General features: G+C 40.6%; 1 protein-coding gene across 2 annotated transcripts in view; it reads left to right on the top strand.

Annotated features, from left to right (window-relative positions):
• TEX2 (testis expressed 2) overlaps positions 1–20594 on the top strand; it is a 49178-nt gene that overhangs the window by 11728 nt on the left and 16856 nt on the right. For both annotated transcript variants that reach the window (XM_084298712.1, XM_084298713.1), the window contains exons 2-3: positions 11114–12768; positions 20128–20328. In XM_084298712.1, the coding sequence (XP_084154838.1) occupies positions 11140–12768; positions 20128–20328 (1830 nt within the window). In that variant the 5' untranslated portion in view covers positions 11114–11139. The remainder of the gene's footprint in view (positions 1–11113; positions 12769–20127; positions 20329–20594) is intronic.

The following is a 20594-nucleotide window of genomic DNA, read 5'->3' as shown; positions in this document are numbered from 1 at the left end:
GGTTTGTATTTCTTGAGCCTCTCACAGGCTGTAGAGCTGTTACAAAGGCAGCAGGAATGATATGGCTGTGCTGGAAGACCTGGACACAATATGCTGCTTCTGTCCGAAGGTACATCATAAAAAAAAAGTAAAAAATTACGGGTATAAAAACACATTCACAGATGCATGGCAGTGAAGGACTGCAAAAAGTCCTGCTGACCTTTGTATGCATGAAGTTGTGAGAACTTGGCAGGTAGAGGAGAGGACTCACTGAGTGCACCCTAACTGCAAAGGTGCTGCAGCTGTTGGGCTTGGTTTGCTCTGTGAGAAGTTGAGTAGAAGGATTCTTCTCCTCCCCCCCTTTGTTTTTTTCCTGTCTTCCTTTACCATCGTGACCTTTTGGAATATACTTAGACAATAAAATACATATGTAGGGTATTGCTGGTCAGTTGTGGTTCTGTAGCTCTTCATTTTTTTTTTTTAACTTTTTTTTTTTTTGAGCTGTTACTTTGCAGCTGAGAGCCGTGTTCCTTGTCCAAACCGAAATACGTTCTAGCACTAAATGCGTTAGTGCTATTTAGTTGAACCTGAGAACCTCTTGTCTCTAATTTTGAAAGCATCTCTGAGAAATAAAGAAAAATGACTGTGTACTACATTCTTATGATAACAAAGCCCTAAAGCACTGGTTCTGCTGTTAGTCCTCTGCAAAACATGAAGTCAGAATAAAGCTTATACATCTGAAATGCATGGTTTTATGAATCATTAAAAATCCAGTGCAAAAAATAATGTCTTTAGATAGCTGTGGGGTACAGTTTGCCAATCTGTAGATTCCATTCCTTTTTTCAGTGATCTTTCATAACTACATCTTATATGAAGACCCAGACTTCAAGTTATTAATTGGCATTGCTCATCTGTGTCTAGCTTAATGTGGACAGATATTTATTTTTAATGTGGTCCTTTCTGCTGTTCTCTTACGAAGGCATGTGATGACTCTTTTAATTTTGCAGTTGCTGTGAACATTGACTGTGGGGTGTTTTTGTGTTCTCCTCCCCCCCAACCACCCTAATCTTCAATGTAACGATTAAAGCTTGAATTAGCTTTTCTGTTACCTGGCTCTTGGATGTCCTGATCGAGTGGAGTGGTGTCAATTAGTGTAGAATTGTGTGTTAATGCATCTGTCTTGTCTAGATGTATCTTATGTTTGTGCTTACTTGTATTTTGCCATTTTCATGGCTTTTGTGGGGAGGAGGGAAACAATAAAGAAGTTCAAGAACATAACACCTCACAAAAGTCCTTTTAGGAGAAGCATCCTACCAAGACATGAGTTTTAGTTTGATATAATGTGAGTATACAACATAATGAAGTGTATGTAAATGTAACGAGGTTCCTGAACACTCACTTGATACCTGCATGAAATTTTACTTATTAATGCACATTTGAATTGTTGGGAAAAATGAGTCTAACACAATTCTGATAAGTCATTTTTAATTTAGGATTTAGGGCAGCTTGTCTTTCTTTGTTTTGGAAACATGCTTTTCTATAAGTCACTTAGACAAAATTTCCCCTAAAGTTTTTTTTATAGTGACCTTTAATTTAATCAGTGATGTGGACAGCATTTTCAACTGTGGACTAATCCAAAGAGGTTTTAGATAATCTTTCATCAGATTAATGAGGAGTTGATTCTTTTTTTTCTCTCCACAGAGACAAGGAGAGAGTTACAATGCTGCATTGCATAGTATTGTACCTCACTGTTTGCCTTCTCAATCAGATGTAATTTTTTGAGGGGTGTAGATCTCTTTTTGATTATTTTTTTCTTTAATAATGAACAAATTTTCTGTAAAGATGCAGACATTCTACAGCGCCAGGTAATTCTGATTTGTTCTCTCCTCCCTTTTAGAAGAGAACAGATGCAGCAGTTGTTTGTTTATTGCTCAGAATTGTTAAGGGACCGGTGGATTATTTTGGCTTGGCAGGGTGACCCTGAAGAGGCTGCTTCAGCCAGGTAGTATAAGGGAAGAGAAAAGAGTTGAAACAACTGCTCTCCTAAGTGGAAAAAGCTGGCTTTGGAAAAAGCTGTGCCAGAAGCTGACCCCTTGTGTTCTGTTTCTAATACGTTTATTTCTAAATCCATTGCTGCAGGAGTTTTCAGATCAAAGTCTCTAAACCTTTACTTTTCTGGGGTGCTTCTCTTTTCACTTATGACCAAATTAGTTTTTTGGGGGGTTAATTTTGATCCTAGCAACTAGTTACCTGGAAAAATAAGTATTTGAATATCCTTTTTTAAGATAGCTATATGTGATATTACAATTGACTAAATCTCCAAAACCTGTGTTGGAAGGGGGATTTGGTTGTGTGATTTATTTATTTTATTTATTTATTTATTTATTTTCTGTTGAGGGAATGAGCTAGTATAAGGTGACTGTGAACTGTTAAATCCTGAGTTGACTCTGGTATACTGAACAAAGATCTTTTGGATGGAAAAGATGCTTTGTGTTGCTTGCAATTATGAATGTTTGAGAAACAAGAATGAAGTAGTTCATAGGAGAAAAGGACATGAATAGAGAAAGTATAATGTGCTAGAATTTTTATTTGTTCTTCGTGCGAACTAGGAGTAAGCCTTCAGTGAAAATATGCTTCCTTGCAATTTGCATCTACGCAAAGAGCAGAGAAAGTGGTTTTGAAAGTATGAGGAATCTGTTAAAAATAAAATCATAGTTTACTCGCTGACTGTATGGTAACAGCAACTTCCAGATCCTACAGCCATTCTTTTCCAAGTGTTTGACTAACAGGTATAATGCTCAGCGTACTGGAGCTTCACCAGGAGCATCGTTACTGGTGAGGAAACATCAGTAGAGGTTGTGTTGGAATTGTGCTTGGTGGGAATGTTTTCTGAAGGTTTCAGCACACAGCTCCATTGAGCATCTCTGAACTTGTGTAGGAGGGCTTTTTGTATTCTGCACAGTTAAAGTTTTGAAGGGAGGATAATACATATTTATCTCACTGAAGTGTTGGAGATTTGTCTGTAAGAAAAGACTTCTTGAAGAGCTGCAGGTGAAGAACCAGATTGCGGGCTCAACGTGCGTCTGGCACTACAGACGCTCCCTCTGTGCCTCTTCTGACTTCTTGGAATTTCAGAGAAGCAGTCCTGTTGCAAAATAATATTTCACCTGTAGCAATTAGAAAATGCTACGTTAAGATGATGGTAAGGCAGCAGCCTCTGCCTAGACATGTCATCAGATCGGTGGAGCTGCAGAAGTCCTCCTTGCCTCTGTGTTGACAGACCTCAGCTCCCAGATCTGGGGACTTAAAAGCACTGTGCTAACTGCCAGAGGCATGGTTTCCCAGCTCCCATGTCTCATGCTTTGGCAGATTTGCTGCTGCCCCTGTTCTTAATCTGGTGCTGATGGGAGTTGCTTTGTTGGCTGCAGACTGTGGCTTGCCTCTGAAGCCCAGCAGAACAGACATGGTTTTGCCCACGGGTGGAAGGGATGAGGAGCCTGGGAGTCTCTGCTGTCCTGCAATTGCAATTCATTCTGTTTGTAGTAAGCTCCTCATGCTTCTGTGTTCTGTATGTTCTTGTTTTTTAAAAGAATAAGTATTGCAATAAGTTGTAAATTACAGTGACTCTTCTCCACCCACTGATTTATTGCATATTTTCTCTTTTTGGATCAACTTCTCTTTTTTTCCTACTAGGGGAAATGTTCAATTTCTTTTAAATTATTTCACTTCAGTCTTCAGAAAAGACAAGATTTTTGTTGTTGTTGTTGTTGTTGTTGTTTTTTTTTTTTTTTTTTTTTGACAACCTTTAACTGCTTGCTTTTTTGTCAAAATTAAACTCTAGTGCAGCTTTATGAAGTCCTTGGTACAAGTGATGTGTCATGGAAGGAGAATGGGAAGGAATAATAAGTAATCATTTGGTGAAGGCAGAAAAACTAATGTGGTAGCTGACCTTTTTTAGGTCTTTGGGGAAAATGCTAAGATAGAAATAGACTCACTTGGCTAACATCTAACAGGTTTTTTTTGTTTATTTGTTTTTTATAATTTTTGAAGCATTTTAGATACGAGCACGTAGTAAGGACCTTTTTAATTTTGCTTGTCTTCAAAATTACTGGGATTTTTAAAAGACTATTTATTTGCCATTGCAGTTTTTATTTGACCTTTCTGTCCTAGATTTTGGTAAACAACCCCTCGTGTACCTCTGGTAGATTTATAGTTCTTGTTATAAATGAAAGTTCCTAAGCAAGATTTCAGGTATTCCTGAACATAGCTAAACAATGATTATTTAACTTGGATTTTTCTAATCGTCAATGCATTTGCACAAAAACGTAATCCTTCTTTTATGAGGCTCAGGAAGAACTCCTCATAGAGGTATTTTACCTGTTTTAACTAATCTGTTTGACCTCTGCTAGAGGTACATGCTGTGGAAGATGTGTATGTATATAGTAGTGTATATGTGGTGTATAGAGGGTGGCACTGCCTGTGTGAAGTATTTGCTGTGATCCTCGTGTTGGCTCCTGTAGAACACATTGGACTGTATTCTAATGTTACTTGATTGATATCAAATTCCTCATTTCTGTGCTTCTTGCAAGTCTGTCTTTCCCTATCTGTAACTCCAGATTTTCTATATAAAGATTTTACAATTATTTTGTTCTTTTGTTTTTTTTTGTTGTTTTTTTTTTTTCCTTCTATATCTCAAATCCAGGTGCACAAACTTTTTTCTCACTCCTGTTGGATGGTGAGCTTTAAAGTGCTACCGTCAGGCTGGGTAACCAGATCCCTGACACACCAATTTCACAGGGTGATCGGGTGATGGTAATTACCAATGGTTTTTGTGTAGTTCATTTAAAATTAATGACTAGTGGATGTTAATGTATTCCATGGTTAATACCTATTACTCCTTTAACTCATTCAGATTCCAGAGGAATTTCATTTGTGATAATAAGAAACTTGAACGGGAATAGGAAAGGGTATTGAAATTTGTTTTTTTTTTTGTGTCCTGTTTTGTCTCTTATGGTGTAAATGTGTTCAATGAGATGAAATTTATGTGGCAGATAAAGTCCCATGAGCTGTGATCTCCGCTTCAGTGAGATCATTCTGGACTAAATACACTGGAATTGGCTTCTGAGGCTACTTCTGTGGCAAAGTAGTGGTGTAAGATTGTTGGAGGTGTAAGCCTCTGATTTAAAATGTTGCCTAAATCAATACTGTAACAGATAGGCTCATTAATACCTGTGGCTTTGTTTTGAAGGACCTGAAATGAAGACTTCTAGCTCTTAATAGAAGGGATTTTGACAGACGGTGAGTTTTGTTATTTATTTTAAGTGAGTTTAAAGAATAGCAACAATCCTCCCATATCACTCAGTGTTTGAAGGAAGATACTGGCTAAGTCTCTATTAAATCAGCTGGAATTTGTAATTTCTGAGAGCAAATAGGTATCTTGCGTCAAATCGGCTTGTGCAGGTTAGGTATTCTTGAACTGGGAGACATTTGGCATGCTTCTAGCCTGGTTTGGAACCAGTGGCTTAATGCATTGGAGTCGTCCTGTCCGATGTTAATGTAACATCTTCCGTAGCAATTCTGTCACACGTAGCTGTTGCAAAGATAGTCTCAAAGAAATTCACTGCTCCTTGCTACCCAAATGGAGAGTAGATTTAGTGTATGAATGATTTCCCTATGTACAAGTTGAAGCTTGGAAATGACTACTGTGTAACCCAAAAGAAAAAAAAGATCTATGTCAGTCCTAAAGAAGAGCCACATTTTTCCTCAGCCTAGGAGATGGTAATTTCCCAGGAGGTTTGCCTCTTGAAAGAGCAGTGGCACAGGATTGTGGGTGAAAGCAGAAGCGTGACCAGTTGGAAGCGTTTTTCCCTTTGAACTGTGGTGGCAATCTGCATGAAGTCAAATTAGTGGCTTCCTGGGTAGCATTTAGGGCTTGTTCTTCTGATGCAACTAATAGATAAAGGGAAAAGTATTAAAATGTTTTTAATAACCTGTAAGGCTTTTTACTCAGCAGGAAATAAATTCCTGTTTTGTATAAAGCACTTTTTTTTTTCTGATCTGTGTTTAGGAGCCCCAAATACTCTGCCAGGTTTTGAACCTTGCTATGAGTTTTTCTGTATGTGTTCTCCTGATAGGGGATGCCCTTTCCCCCTTGGGTGGATGTTGCATTAAGTTACAGCAGTGTGACTGGAATTGTTGGCCTGTTGCAATATGTATGAATTCAGTTACCCAATCTGTTCTGTTTCTCCAACTGAAGGATTACAAAAAACTTTGAATTGCTCTTCTGAATTTCCCTTAGTTAATTCCTAAATGTGACTCAGTTGAACCGTGTATGGGGTGGGTAGAATACTTGTGGTATGTGCAACTTTGACCTGAGGTAAATATGTGACGGTTATTCTAACTTGTGAGCTCTGAAAGCATATGCAAACAGAAGTAAATCTCAGTCTATTCTCAATACCTGGAAGGGGACTGGATATTGTTTGTTTTATTGTTTTTTGTTTGTTTGTTTGTTTGTTTGTTTTTTTACCTATGGACTTCAAAGTAATAAAACCTAGTCCCTCTTGTGATGCAAAAGGTTTGAGTAGAAGGCATTTGTACACGTGAATTGCTTAAAGTGTTGTTATTGCTAGTTCGTATGTGCATCAGAGTTTGCCTGACAAGATGAGAAGACGTGTTGTGGTGTGCTTTGAGCACCATGGGGTTGTGAGCCATGAGAGGGAGTGAATGCCCAGGTAAACATCCTGGATGCACCCAAGTTGCATCCTAGTCTGCAGACAGGAGAAAAGCAGACTTATTTTGGACATCATATTCTATTCTTTATACATACACATATATTCCATGAATCTTCTAATTGCTGATATCCCTCTAATCAGCAGGGAAGGCCCAGTGCTTTAGTCTTCTTTTCAGTGTAATCTGCTTTGCAAGCCTTATTCTGCTTTCTGTGTGTGCTCCCTACCCCCAGTAGCTGTGGTTGCAACCAAAGGAATACATCCCAGGTTGAAACCTAGCCCTGCCCACCAGTAATGCAGAATCAAAAAATGAGTTCTAAAATTTCCACTACCATAGCCAGAAGTCATGTGCTAGCAAAATTAATGCAGGATTTTTTTTTTGAGTTCTCTTCTACCTGCACTGTGGATTGAGCTTTCCTGTGGCTTGCTGGAAAAGCTGTAGCTTCTGAATGTTTCCTTTGGCAGAATGGCTTCTGTTGAAGAAATTGTTGATCTCTTTGTTAGAGAGCAGAATGGATATAAACATACATTGTAGATATGTCATACACAATGGTAAACATACAGGTAATTAAGGTAAACAAGCCATTTGGACAAGTAGTAGTACCATAAATAACTTTCTCTCGCAGGCTTCTGAAAAAGCAACATGATTTTGTGAAGCAAAAGATGGATTTCTTCAGTCCCATAATACTTCTTATGCAGTAAATAAGGGAATGATTTATGTCCCCTATCTGTGTAGGGGAAGCCAATAGACTTCTGCTGCTGTGCTGCATGCGTTCTCAGTGATAGATTCGATGGTTTCTAGGGCTCAGGTGAAGGAGGATGGGTTTTATGTTTGTCTGCTGCAGGGAAAAGGGATTGCCAGTTCTGGGGAAAGCCGAGTGGTGTTGGGCAAAAGCAGATTGCTGGAGTGCTTGGCTATTTCTATAAACACTCTCCCTACCCTGCCACCCCCCAGGATCGTGAAGACAAAAATATCTGATGCTTTTTCCTCTTCCTGTCTTTGAAAGGGAGTTGTCAAAGCTGATTCTGTTGAGCCCTTTCTGTGACATGTGTGAGACCATAAGGTGAACTGGGGGTGGGGGTGCTATGAGACAAATACAGAAACGCTCCCTCATTAGCAGGCATCCCAATTAGTCATTCCTGGTGTCGCTAAGAGCGGTGTTGCAAGGCTTTTAAAAGGTGTCGTGGCCTAAGTCGACCAAGCGCTGCCCAACACCTGGTCTCTCCCTGGGTGTTCCTGTTCGTCAGCAGGTGAATCACGGCGTGGTGGCGATGTGTTGGCAGCCGAGCGGAAAGTACATCCTCAGCTACTGCACCGCACAGCATCCCGGTTCAGTGGGGAAGGGCTCAACAGAAAATTCTCCTATTCCCAGGTAGCACGCGTGTGCTCTTGGCTCAGCTTCCTGCTGCCGGCTGTGGCAGCACTGTGGAAATAATGCCAGTGGGCAAGGACCAGGGCCTGTTGTTGTTAGGCCCATGGTGGGAGTGCAGGTGGTTAATTCACAAGTGGAAGCAGCAGTACTTAGTTGCGCGGTGCTCTCGTTCCACCCTGCAAAAGCATACGAAGTTCCAGCTTTTGTGGGGAAAGGACTTTTCTTATCAGCCTCCTGTCCTTACAGGTAAAAGTTCACGTTTTGAATTGTTTGAAGCCTGAGGATCTAAGGTGTATTCAGGACTGACTGCTCCGTAAATAAAACTGATACTGTGCATATTTAAAATCAACAACAAAAAATAAGAAGGCAGCAGGGGAGATGGGCATAGTGTAGCTTGAAAAAGAAGGATCAATGGCAAAATACATTCCTGTAAGTATCTGTGATCTGCAAATGGTCGGTTTGGAGTTGTGCCCCTTCAGACGGGCTGCTGGGACCTTGGGCAGGAGGCAGCACTTTTAAACAGCTTGGGAAGGAAGTGAGGGATAATCAAAAGTGGAAGCAATGAGGGTTGATTTATAAAGTACCAGCAAGATCACACAAGGCTAAAAATCACTTACTGGCCCAAATAGAAGTGGTCGTTCCTGCAAACCACTCTCCTCAACTGAAATGCCACTTGGACCAGCTGTTGAGGGCATTGGATGCTACACTTACCCCCTCTCAGTCATGGGCTAAGGATGTCAGAGTGCAAGTGTGGTTGGGTTATGTTAGTTTTCTCCTGCTGCCCTGCTGATGGTGTTGATTTAAGTATGTGCTTTCATAAGACATAATTCATGTTATGGAAACATGTTTAAGGGTAGAGAAATATTGTCTAACAAAGAATTTCCTTCCTTTCTGCGATAACTAGTTAATCATGATGTAAAACAATCTTGCTTGTTCAGGAAGCAGCAAAATCTTTTTTCAGTACATTTGGTCTGTGCAAGTAAACTTCATCTGTTTCAGGTAATTAGCACTGCATTAGCACAGCATGGCAACTGGTGTTTAAACACAAGGTAATTAACTGTACAGTGTAAACGTAGTGTGCTAAAGATCAAAGCAAAACAGTGAATTTGTATCTGATTTAAAAGTAACACATTAGTACTCCTCTGAGCGGGGGAAAAAAAGAAAGGGTCAGCCATTTTGTGCCGATGGCAGTAGCATCATATGCAAGTGCAAGCCTTGAGTATGTGTTTTTTCCTCCTTCCGTAGTGTATAGTGTTGTAATGGCTGAATCACCTGGAAGACATGTGGGTATTTTTTGTCCTTTCAGAATTTTGATTTGCCAGTGCTGCAGTTTCACCACTAGCACAAAATGCTAGAGACATGCAAGAGCTGATGATCCAGCATTAGGCAAATAGAAATGGAGTATCTTGTCCAGTGTTGTGGTGTGTGTTTGTTGTTGTTTTTTTAACTCTCCAAAATAAACTTGGTTCATTTGTCTTTAAAAAAGAAGTCTGCTGTCTGACCGACGTGAAATGGAGCCGTGTCTATAGGAAGTGTGGGTTGTGTGTGCTGGCAGATCCCAGGTGTGCTGGTCCAGCCAGGAAATGGAAGACTTAGGTTTCTCACTAACTTCAGAATTCACCGAGTTATGCATTTATTGGTCATATGTGTAATATCTCTAAACTTCTGAATAACTGACAGTTCTTACTGTCTGGGTAAAGCAACTACTTGACCCACAGAAGTGGCAGGAAGCTGACGATCTGTTGAGTCGTAAGTGGGCCGGAGGAACATCTTCATCAGTGGCAGAACAGTTCCACAATAAAAGCTGGGAGCCAGAATCTGATCTTGAGGCAGAATTTTGTCTCGTTAGGTGACAAGCGAAAGTGTGACTAGGTTCTGAAAGCTTGTTCTTGTTTGTGCCCCTGTTGCCTCCCTGATGGATGTAGCAGAACTGAATCAAAACCAAAACTAACTTTTTGAAGGGTTTGCAGGACAGAAGCCAACTCCTTCTGTATAACCTTATTGGAAAGCATGCAAGTGCTAGAAGAAGCAAGAAATCAACTAGTCAACAATTTAGGAGCCATAAAAAGGAAAACCATGCTGAGTATGAAGTTTTGGATAGATACTGTCTTCTGATCCAGTGTGACTGGATGAGCCAGTTAGCAAAGATCTGTTATTATAAAATGTTTAACCCAGCTCATTTTACTGACAGCATAAGAAGTGTTTACATGAACAACTCCACTAGTGGCTGTAAAGGGCTACAACCTTTAGTGGAAAGGTGATGACAAACAGGTGGCACTGGCTTGCTGGATAATGCAATCTTCAATACCTCTGCTGTTTGTGAAGGACACATCTCTTCACCACTACATAATCATTCTTCTGAACAGCTCTTTAAACATCAGCAAAGGCCTCTCGTTAATTCAGTGTGACAGTTTGATTACAGCATTTTAACAGCTCCTGAAAAATAATTCAGTTACTAACATGGTAAACTTGCTGTCTTGACAATGGAGATAAAGTGCTGCTTCACAGCCAGAAGGGCAGAGCTAATCTTTTAATTCCTGGTCCATCTTTGAGTATGGTCACCAGTACCTTGACTTGCCTATCTGCTTTACGTGAAAATGTAGTCTAAGTCCACTTTCAGGGGTCGATAAAATGCTTGAAATACTGTGTAGCTATAGCCGATGTACATTGTGGGTATATTAGTTTATCTATTGTAAAAACAGCTGACATGTACCAAACTGATCAGAGATCAGCATTTTGAAAAAGTGACGTTCTATCAGTGAGAACATTTCCTCTACTGAGTGTCCTTTTGTTGCTAGCAGTTTTGCTGTAAGAATGTAATAAATGTATCTACAGTCAATTTCTTTAGTAATGGGCTATAATTTGACTAGACAATTTTAAACCCACTGAGATGAAAAATGTTCAGTGTTTTAGTTTTCTAAAAGAGTGACCTGTTGCATGTAACCTCTCTCTTGTGTTTGGCTTAACACTTGAAAATATGGGTGCTTGAGAGGAAAATAAAAAATTTAACATAGTTTTACATTTTCTTCACAGACTCAGACACGTCTCTGGGACCTGCAATGACAAGTCAGAACAGTAGCCATGCAGAGAAAACTGGTGAAATGTCCTCAAAGCAGTCAGCACCAAAAGTGCAGGTCCAACGATCTGTCTCCCGAGAAACCATCACTATTCATTTCTCTGCATTTGGGAAGGAGGAAGAAGAGGAGGAAGAGGAGTTTAAAGAATTTTTTGATGAGGAACTAGATGACCAAAGCATTGTAACAGCACTTGAAGCCAAGGAAGACCTCTGCTTTGAGCATACCGGCCATGATTTTTCTGGTCCAGCTACCTCGCTTAACATGGCCAACTCTGCATCTCTACTGTCCTCATCACCTGCAGTTCTGCCAACGGCAGACAGTGTAAAGCTGCTGGATTCTCCTTCTGCATCTCACGTATTCAGTGCAGTGCCACTAGTCCTGTCTCCCTCATCACATTCATGTCACACGTCTAGCTTACCAGGTGCGTCACCATCTGTGGAACAGAAAGCCAGCTTGTCGTCTTCCCCATCCTCATCTCCTTCCAGATCAGTTGTCTGCTCTAGTGCATCGTCCACAGTTTCTAGTTCAAAACCTTTTAAGGGTTTAGTCAAGTCCCTTTCAACAGATGTGGAACCAAAAGAACCAACCCCACCGATGAGACATAGACAGTTAATGAAAACCTTAGTGAAATCTCTGTCTACGGACACTTCTAAACAAGAATCTGAAGCTGTGTCTTACAGACCGCCAGACTCAAAACTGAACTTGCATCTGTTCAAACAGTTCACTCAACCTCGAGCTACAGGTGGTGATTCTAAAACTGCCCCCTCATCTCCATTAACATCTCCCTCTGACACTCGTTCCTTTTTTAAAGTACCTGAAATGGAGGCTAAAATTGAAGACACTAAAAGACGCCTTTCTGAAGTCATCTGTGAGCCTTTTCAGCTGCTCAGTAAAATAATGGGTGATGAAAGTAGTAGCCACAGGCCCAAAGCCTTATCTTCAAGTGCTTCAGAACTCTCAAACCTTTCCAGTTTGAATGGCCATTTGGAAAGCAATAACAACTACAGCATTAAGGAAGAAGAATGTGATTCTGAAGGGGACTTCTATGGTAGTGACTCTAACCTGAGTAAGAACGAACAGTCAAAAACAGCAGAGGAACACACAAAAGAGGCAGAGACCAAAAGCTCTCAGTCTGCAAACACAAAGGACATGAGTTCGAAAACTTCACTCGTACTTGAAAAATGTTCGTTGTCTGCACTAGCAAGCAGAGAGGATGAGGAGTTTTGTGAACTTTATTCTGAAGACTTTTCCTTGATAGAGGATGAAAGCAAAACTGATAAACCTACTGAAACTTTGCTCGATCCTGAGATGACTGAGGAAAACGGTACTATGCTCAGTAGTGAAGATGAAACTAATCTGGATGTGCAACAACCTAAAATACCAGTGAAAACTTTATACTTCTTAACACTGTTAGTCTATGCTTACTTTATTATCCCTCTCCCTGGCTACTTAAGTGGACTCTTGTTTGGAATGGCCCTTGGATTTATGACAGCTGTCTGTGTGATTTGGCTGCTTATTCCACGTACTCACGAATATCTCAAATTGCATGGAAGTAGGAAAAAGCAGTGGAATACAGGAGCTCTGGACATCAAAGAACCTGAAATACTGAAGGTGAGGTCATGGCATTTTATCACTATGCATTATTTTGTGTCGAAGCAGTAAACCAGATATTCTAAAGGTGCGAGCGAGCTGAATTATCACCAACTGTGGTTAGAGTATTATTTCAGGGTCACGTGGCTTTGGCAGGCAGATACTAAAATGGTTTAGTATCCAAGAAAATATAAGACTTCGGTGTCCTTAAGGATTAGCAGAAAAACAGAATTGCTTCAAAACTAAAAGAGAAAGTTGTTTTGGTGATGGATTTGAAATGATCCCAGTCAAATACCGAGAGCAACTAGTGTCAGAGTTCAGTGTGTAAAATAACATTAGTGCTTGAAGCAGTATTTTGGGAGATGTATTCTGTTCCTGGGGTATTTTACTGTCTAGGCAATAGTTTGTCTTGTCCATTCAGTCTGAGAAGCTCCAAGAGTGCTGCATTCACGTAAAGCACAGATTGTCGGAGAGCATATGGATTCTCCACAAACAGTAGCTGATTAGAATGGGAGGAGGAACGAGTAATGAAAGGGGCATATTTGCATGTTATGATGTCTCTGGCTCTGCACGATGATATCCTGGATGTTGTACTGTATAATCTGGATTACATTTCAGTATAATGTGTGCTTGAGAGCTGACTTCTAAATGAAGCTCTTAAAAAATTTCTTCTCCCTCCCCTTGGCCCTTCCCCATTTCCTCTTGTCCAGACTCTGTGAGTGGCTGTTGCTTCCATGTGTCTGGCACTTTGCTGTCTGTCTAGTTGTGATCTGTACAACCACTCTAGTTGTGTGAAGTGCTTTGTGTTTCTTCCTTGCTCCCCTCCTGCCTCTCCTATCTACATCTCTGATGGATTAAAATAATATTCTCCTAATGAAAAAAAAAATAGATGGTAAAGCACACACTAGTTTCTAATGTTTAAGAGGAGAATTTCAAAATAATAGTTGCACAGCTTTCACTTGGTATCGTTTGTTTCTCTGAGTATTTTTGAATGCTTTCTTTTATTTGTGTAAATATTAAATCCATCCTGCGCTTTCTGGAGGTGCACCTTCAGTAGTGTGACAACAAAAAGGTTGCATGGACTGAAATCCATGCAATATTGGTTATATGCTGTAGAATCTATAGTTTGTTTTGTGTTAATAATAAATCTCATGTATCTTTAGGTAACTGAAAAGTTGGAGCAATGGGGTAGAAAAGCCAGTTTTTGCTGGGTACAGGCAGCAGTTGCATGCTTAGCCCTGACGCTATCTTGGTGTTCTTTAATTTTCTTGACTGGAATGAGTTGTAATCTTTAATTTGTTGTTGTGAATGCAGACTGAACGCTCCTCTCTGCCCATTTGATATACCCTCTGCTTACACGTACCAATCTTAACAAACTTTCAGTTCTTTTTGATTGGGTGCTAAGACCCTCCGTCTGAATTTGCCCTGATAACGTGAAAGCTGGTAAAGATCCTGGTAATCATTGGCTGCTGCTAAGCCAGCTCTTTGAGATGTTAGCAGGAACCTTTAAAATATGTTTTAATGCTTTTATCCAGGAGATATGTTTGAAGGGATGGCTACAGGCAAGGAATGCACCGTGCAGAGGAGTCTGTATGAATGTAGATTACTGTTTTGTGTATCCTGATGAGTATTTTTTGTGCTTGTGAACACAAAGTAATTGTCTTTAATATGTAAAGACCTATAAAAGGGCTTTTTGATCGTTCAGGAGTTTAAAAAACAGTGCAGTACCCATATTGCAATGGAACAATATAATATGATTTAGGAGATCCCAAGTTATTCCTCCTTCGTACAAATATTTTCAATTTTTCTCTGTCAAAATGAGCAATGGGTGGTTTAGTTCCTCTGCAAAATGGGAGAAAGATTTAATCTGTAACAAAACTCACACGGATATGGGAAAATCAAACTCGATACTCTTGCATGAAGATGCTTTCTTAAGAAGTTGTTAGTCTTGTATTCTGGCCTGAACTGCTTTTGTGCCAGTATGACAAAAGCTGTAAGCAAGATCCCTTTGCAGGGCTCTAAAAGTTGGGATTCTGCCCAAGTGCTGTCAAGCTATTTTTGCACAGGTATGTACGCATGCTCTCCCATGTAAATATTGTCTGAGAAGTTTGTGTTTTCCTTGAATTTCAAGATCAGGCAGAAAATTCCCCTCAACAATTGCCAAAATACCTGAACATGAGTGCTTTCTCCCTGAAAATTGTTCCTTTGCAATACAAAAGAATAAAACACTGTGGTGGTTAGTGTGTGCTTCAGTTGATTGGAGTCAAAGTTCCTTTTTTTCCCCAGTTTGTATGCTTGTTATGTTTATTTCATTCTAATGACTTTGATATTGGGGGAGAACAAGACCAGAAAATGCACGTTTCAGTGCTTGTTTTCTTGCCCTTTCATTCCCGTGGTACTCAGTTCTCTAGCTTCCCTTGCCTTTTATTTTTTTCTGCCTTTGTCCACAGTTTGCTGATTTTATTTTATAATGCATTAGGCTTTTCTGACTTCCTTATTGGCGTTTCCAAATGCATGTTCCCTTGTGTTGTGCTGGCTGATACAAAAGATTTTAAGTAACAGCTGAAATGGAAATGATAAATTTACCTTTTCCATTAGGAAGAACTTTCAGGAGAAGACCGTGTTGGCAGTGCCTGCATTTAGCACCCCGGCTGTGCAGAAAGAGAAGGCATTTTACCAGCATACTGTTCCTGAGTATCACTTGAGGGATTTCATGTTTGAGTTGCCTCTGGCAGACAAATGTATTTTTCAGTTAAGGCGGTGGAAACTTGTGCCCGTTTTATACCTTTTACTCCATGTCAGCAGAAGCTCAAATCGTGCATTGTGTTCTGCCCCATTTATCAAGCAAAATACTATTGCATCGTTGTAAAATAGTGGTAATAGGAGAGACTCACATAATTAGTGTGATTTAATTGGTCTGAAAAACATCTGAATTTCCATGCTGGAGCATTTGGTGGTGATGTTTAATGATATTGACTGATAACTAATCTGTTAATATCACTAAGAAGCTCTGGGGGCAGTTATATCCAGACTTGGGCTCTTATTGTGAAGTTGGCAGGTACTTTCATGTATGTATTTGGATATATCATAGCAATAAGGGGCTTCAGGTGTGTGTTATTCCCTGGCAGACCTGGTCTGTGTCCCCAGGCCCTGTGTAAGGCTGCCTTTTGCGATTCTCACCGCTCGGCTGAGGGTGTAGTGTGCCTGAGGCCTTCAACTAAATAACCTGAAAAAGGCTGATACAGGGCCTGACTCTGCCCTGCTTACTCGCATGAATTACTCTGTCGGACTGCAATTTGAACAATTTGCAGCCTAGAGGTATGAAAGCAGAAAAGTGAAATGTTTTAGACCTTTTCAAGGCATTTTATGGGGGCGCTGGTGTTGCAGAGCCGCCTGCATTCCCCAGAGGGCTGCAGTAGTTTGTGGCGCTGCTCTGACAGATAACTTAGTGCCATTTGAAAGCCAGAATTTCAGTCTCCACTTTCTAACAATGGGGCCAGATCCTGTTAGTGCGTCTGTGTTTTTTACTGTTATCCACGACCTTTGTTATAAAAGCCCTGCCTCCCAATATTTTAACCAGCTGCTTGTTTCAGGTTAGCTACTAAACTGAGCGGGAGGCACTTTCGCCTAGTTTCGGCTGTGAATTCGCAGCAACTGCTGACCTTTACAACTGGAGATCACAGGATCAGTGTAAAGGGCAAGCAGCTGCAGACTAGCATATGACTGTGGTCATTGTCCTCCCTGAATTACTAAATTTCTTATTTTTAACAACTTCGCTGGGATGAAAAAAACATCATACAGTCTCTCCTCTACTACACAAGGAAATCCATTGTTGCTTCAGTAGTTTGGGAAAATTTGCCCATTGCTGGTACATTATGATAACATAACTTCTCTGTTTAGAGGCATTGCAAAATGGCTTATTTGGATTGTGGTGCTTTCATTTCAATTTGTTTTTGCAAAGAGAGGGGTGGGTGCATTTCTGTTAAATTATTCTTAAAATATGAGGACTTGGAATGAATTTGGAAGCTTCTTAGATAACCTTAGCAAAATGTTTTTTTTATTCTAAGTGAAAGAATTTACTGTACAAAAATGAAGAATGCTGAAAATGAGAAGGCAGATGGTGTCATCCCGTCTTAACACTGTTAGATGGATGGGACAAATATTGCTGCGTCTGGCCCGTGTTTTCATATTCATTAACAGTGAACATCACTTGTTGAGTTATTAGCATTCCCCTCTAGCCATGCTATGTTTCTGTGTGTTACAAAACAACTTGGAAGTTGAATGGAAAAAGGAAAGAGCCCATCCTTCAAAATTAGGAAACAGTATAGGGAGGGTTTGTAATGATGCGGGATCTCTTTCATACTGACTGTTGACAAGGTGCTGTCTGGAAGAAGAAACCCCCCCGATTTAATGTCCTGTATCTACTTTTTTAGATCCATGCCTCAAATGCGTGAAGCAGTCATCTCCTTGTATAGAAATCACCCTGCAGGTTGCTGTTTAAGGCAGGAACTGCGTTCACTTCGCATTGGTCCTAGGTTTTGAACTCTGTGCCTTAGGCAGCTAGAAGTTGTCATTGAGTCTTGAAGTGGTTCTTCAGAGCTAACAACCAGGGGCGTGCTGTGAGGAGCAGCACTTGGTTGGTTAGGTTCAGTGAGCAGGGGAGGTGGCAGTGGGGAGAACTGTGTGTTTGGCAGATGATAGAGCTGCTCCATTTGCTTGAAGTGGAAGGCGTGGGCGCGTGGCAGGGATCAGAAAAGCAGGTGGGAATTTCCAGGGCTCCCAAATGCCAAAACAGAAGGGAGAATTTACACACTAAGGAGGCAGAGAATCCTCAAGAGTGCTGTTTAATTATGTAGTGTCAGGAAATCTTCTGGCAGAAAGGCTGGTACTGGCACTGTAACAGCAGGAAGCTGGATAGGATGGGTGCTGGCGTAGTGGATGACATGCTGGATCAGTTCAGCCCCCTTTCCTACAGGACATTCACTGAACCTGGTTAAGTCACTTACTATAGGATGTGCCTTGCTCCTTTTTATTGCAGATGGGACTTAGGATATCTTAATAGACGTTGGAGAGAGAAAATCAGATGTGACTATAAAGGTCTTGGAGAAGAGCTGTATAGCTACTGGGAAAGCGTAGCAACGTTTGTGCATCTGATGCGTGTGCAAAGGTGTTCATCTTGTCTCAAATCCCAGCTTTTCGTCTTTGAAGCTTTGGATTTTGATGGCTTTTCACTTCTTGGTATGGTGCTGTGGTAGTCGAGAACGATGTGTAAATCGGGTGTTGTCTTTGTGCTACATGTCCTCTGCTCAGCTCAAGTGCTGGTGTCGGAGAGCTCAGCTGCTTCCTTCTCATGCAGGATTTTAAAGAAACTTTAGGGTATTTTCCCCTTCCTTTTTGGGTACCATACATGCAGGGAGGTTTCCAACCCTCTTACTGAAAATAACATTATAGCTTAGTACAGTTATAAAAGTGGCTTGTGTGGCTAAACTTCATAATAAGAGCCCCTTCTGTGCATTCCTTCCTCTTTGTGCCATTTGTGTCCTTTTCAGTAGAACTTCATTGCAGGAGGGGGTGGCAAATTTTTAAGGCAACAAACTTTCCTCTGTGCATTTGCCTGGCCGCAGGCCTCCAGATTTTGTTGTCTGAGCTAGAAATAGCTGAGAGATCTGATCTGGGGGGCAGGTGGGAGGATCTCCAGAGGTCTGCCAGACATATGGATGTTTCAGTTCTGCACAGAGCGGATGGCTCATAGTGGCTCTAGGCAAGTCACTTGATGTCCTTGTGCTTCAGTAAGTCCAGCTGGAGTTCCTGGCTGAAAGTTAATTGCTGTCTGCTCAAAGATGTCTTGACTAATAATTTCTAGGAAGGAAATAGGATATGCTCAAACAAACAGCAGCCATGCTGTGCAGAACCTTGATGGTTTATAGAAAATCCTTCCTAATGCGTTGTGTTTCCTATATGGTTGTTGTATATGACCCAGCGTAAGCAAACAATCAGGCACAAAGCTTCTTCAGAGAGCAAGTATTGATATTGCTGTTAATAAAGAGACAGCTTGGAACTGAGCAGAGATGAATGACTTAATCTTTCCTGAACATAAAAAGAATGCTAATTGATCTAGGAGGGTTTTTTTTGGATTTACAGTGAAAATAGAACTAGATGGTGGAGTAAGCAAAACATAGATGCCACTGTTACTATGGCATCTACAACAGGGCATGCTGTCTGCTTTGAGGAATTGTATGGCACTGGAGCAAATGAGCATTACAATAAATTTTGCTTTTTAGTCTGTGGGTGGAAACTTATTGAAGAAGTTAAAATGCGGCAGTAATACCTTGGATGTTTTGCATGTAGCTAGAACTTTGCTGTTGTTTTGAAGCATGCCCGATCGCCCGTTCAGTTCCCCATTCTGCCACCTGCCAGCAGCACCGAGGTGTGGGTGAAGATGCCATTTCACTTCATGCTCTAGAGAACATCTGTTGAAGTCCACCTCTTTCACTGTCTGTTGGTGTTAATGAACAGTGAGTCTGCAGAATTAAGGTTTGGATGTTTCTACCTAGAAGTCATTATCAAAGTATGTTGTTTGGCGGGTTAAGAGAAGGAAGATTTGTCTTCTCTGAATGAGTATTCCAGCTTGTGTTCTGCCCCAGTTATCTTGTGCTTCCTGTAACCAGATGTTAGGGGTAACATCCCATTTGTGGTTAGAACCCGTACCTACAGCCTGGTTACAGCAGGGTTTGTTCATTGTTTTCTGTGTTTTTTTTTTTTGTTTTGTTTTTGTTTTTTACTTCACAGAAATAAATAGAATTGAATCCACATGTATGACTTGTGTGTTGTAACAGTGCAGCTACACAACACGTTAAATAATGTTGAACAGCGGTGGTGTGTTAAAGCAAACTCCATTGTAGTCCGCGATTGTTGGCGATGAAAAAGTCAGCGTTGTCTATCAGCAGGCTGTTTGCTCTGCCTTGATTGTTGGCGATTAAAATGTCCGTGCTTTGTGTAAGCAGACAGCACAAAACACTCTGCAGCATGTCCATGCCTTGTGGCTGGCTTGTGGCTTTTCCTGGCAAGCCCGTGTCTGCAGCTCTCACAGCATTTCAGGAAGGTGAAGAGAGAGAGCACTGCTGCTCACACAGAATGACTAGCCCAGAAAACCAGGTTGTGTGCTCGGGATACAGTCCTCACCTCCTGCTCTGTCAGTTTGGTGCTACCTCATTTACTGTATTTACTGCTCTGTTGTATTTATTTGTGCAGGAAGTGACATGAGTTTGGCAAAAGCTTGGATAATTACTTACAACTTTTGAACTTTTATGTATGTGCTGTACTTTTTTTTTTTTTTTCTCAGCAGCTTAAAAGCCTGTTAATGAGTGTTTTCTTCTCTAGGGATGGATGAATGAAATTTATAATTATGATCCAGAAACATACCATGCTACTTTGACTCACTCAGTCTATGTGCGACTTGAAGGAAGCACCTTAAGACTTTCAAAACCCAATAAAAATATTTCTAGAAGGGCTGTGTACAATGAGCCAAAGCCTGAAGTCACGTATGTCAGCCAGAAAATTTATGAACTTACAGAGAGCAAGGTGAGTGTGCCTTACTTATCTGATTTTAACAGAGGATACTTCAAAACTTCTTTTTTGATTCCTCTGGTTTCTTGTGCTGTCATTGTGTAAACAAAACTGAGCAGGATTTAAAAAAAAAAAAAAAAAAGCCTGTTTAAACAGCAAAGGAAAAGCGTGATTTTCCTCTGTCAGTTCAAAAAAAAGAAGGTTAGGGAATTGTTCCCTATATGTTAGATTACTTCATGACTGTTTTGAAGCTTACACCAAAATGCATAATCTTTGGTTGT

This window comes from Netta rufina, assembly GCF_964035555.1.
Source record: "Netta rufina genome assembly, chromosome: 19".
Taxonomy (NCBI): domain Eukaryota; kingdom Metazoa; phylum Chordata; class Aves; order Anseriformes; family Anatidae; genus Netta; species Netta rufina.
The sequence above is the reverse complement of the archived record's forward strand: the minus strand, read 5'-3'. Positions and strand labels throughout refer to the sequence as shown.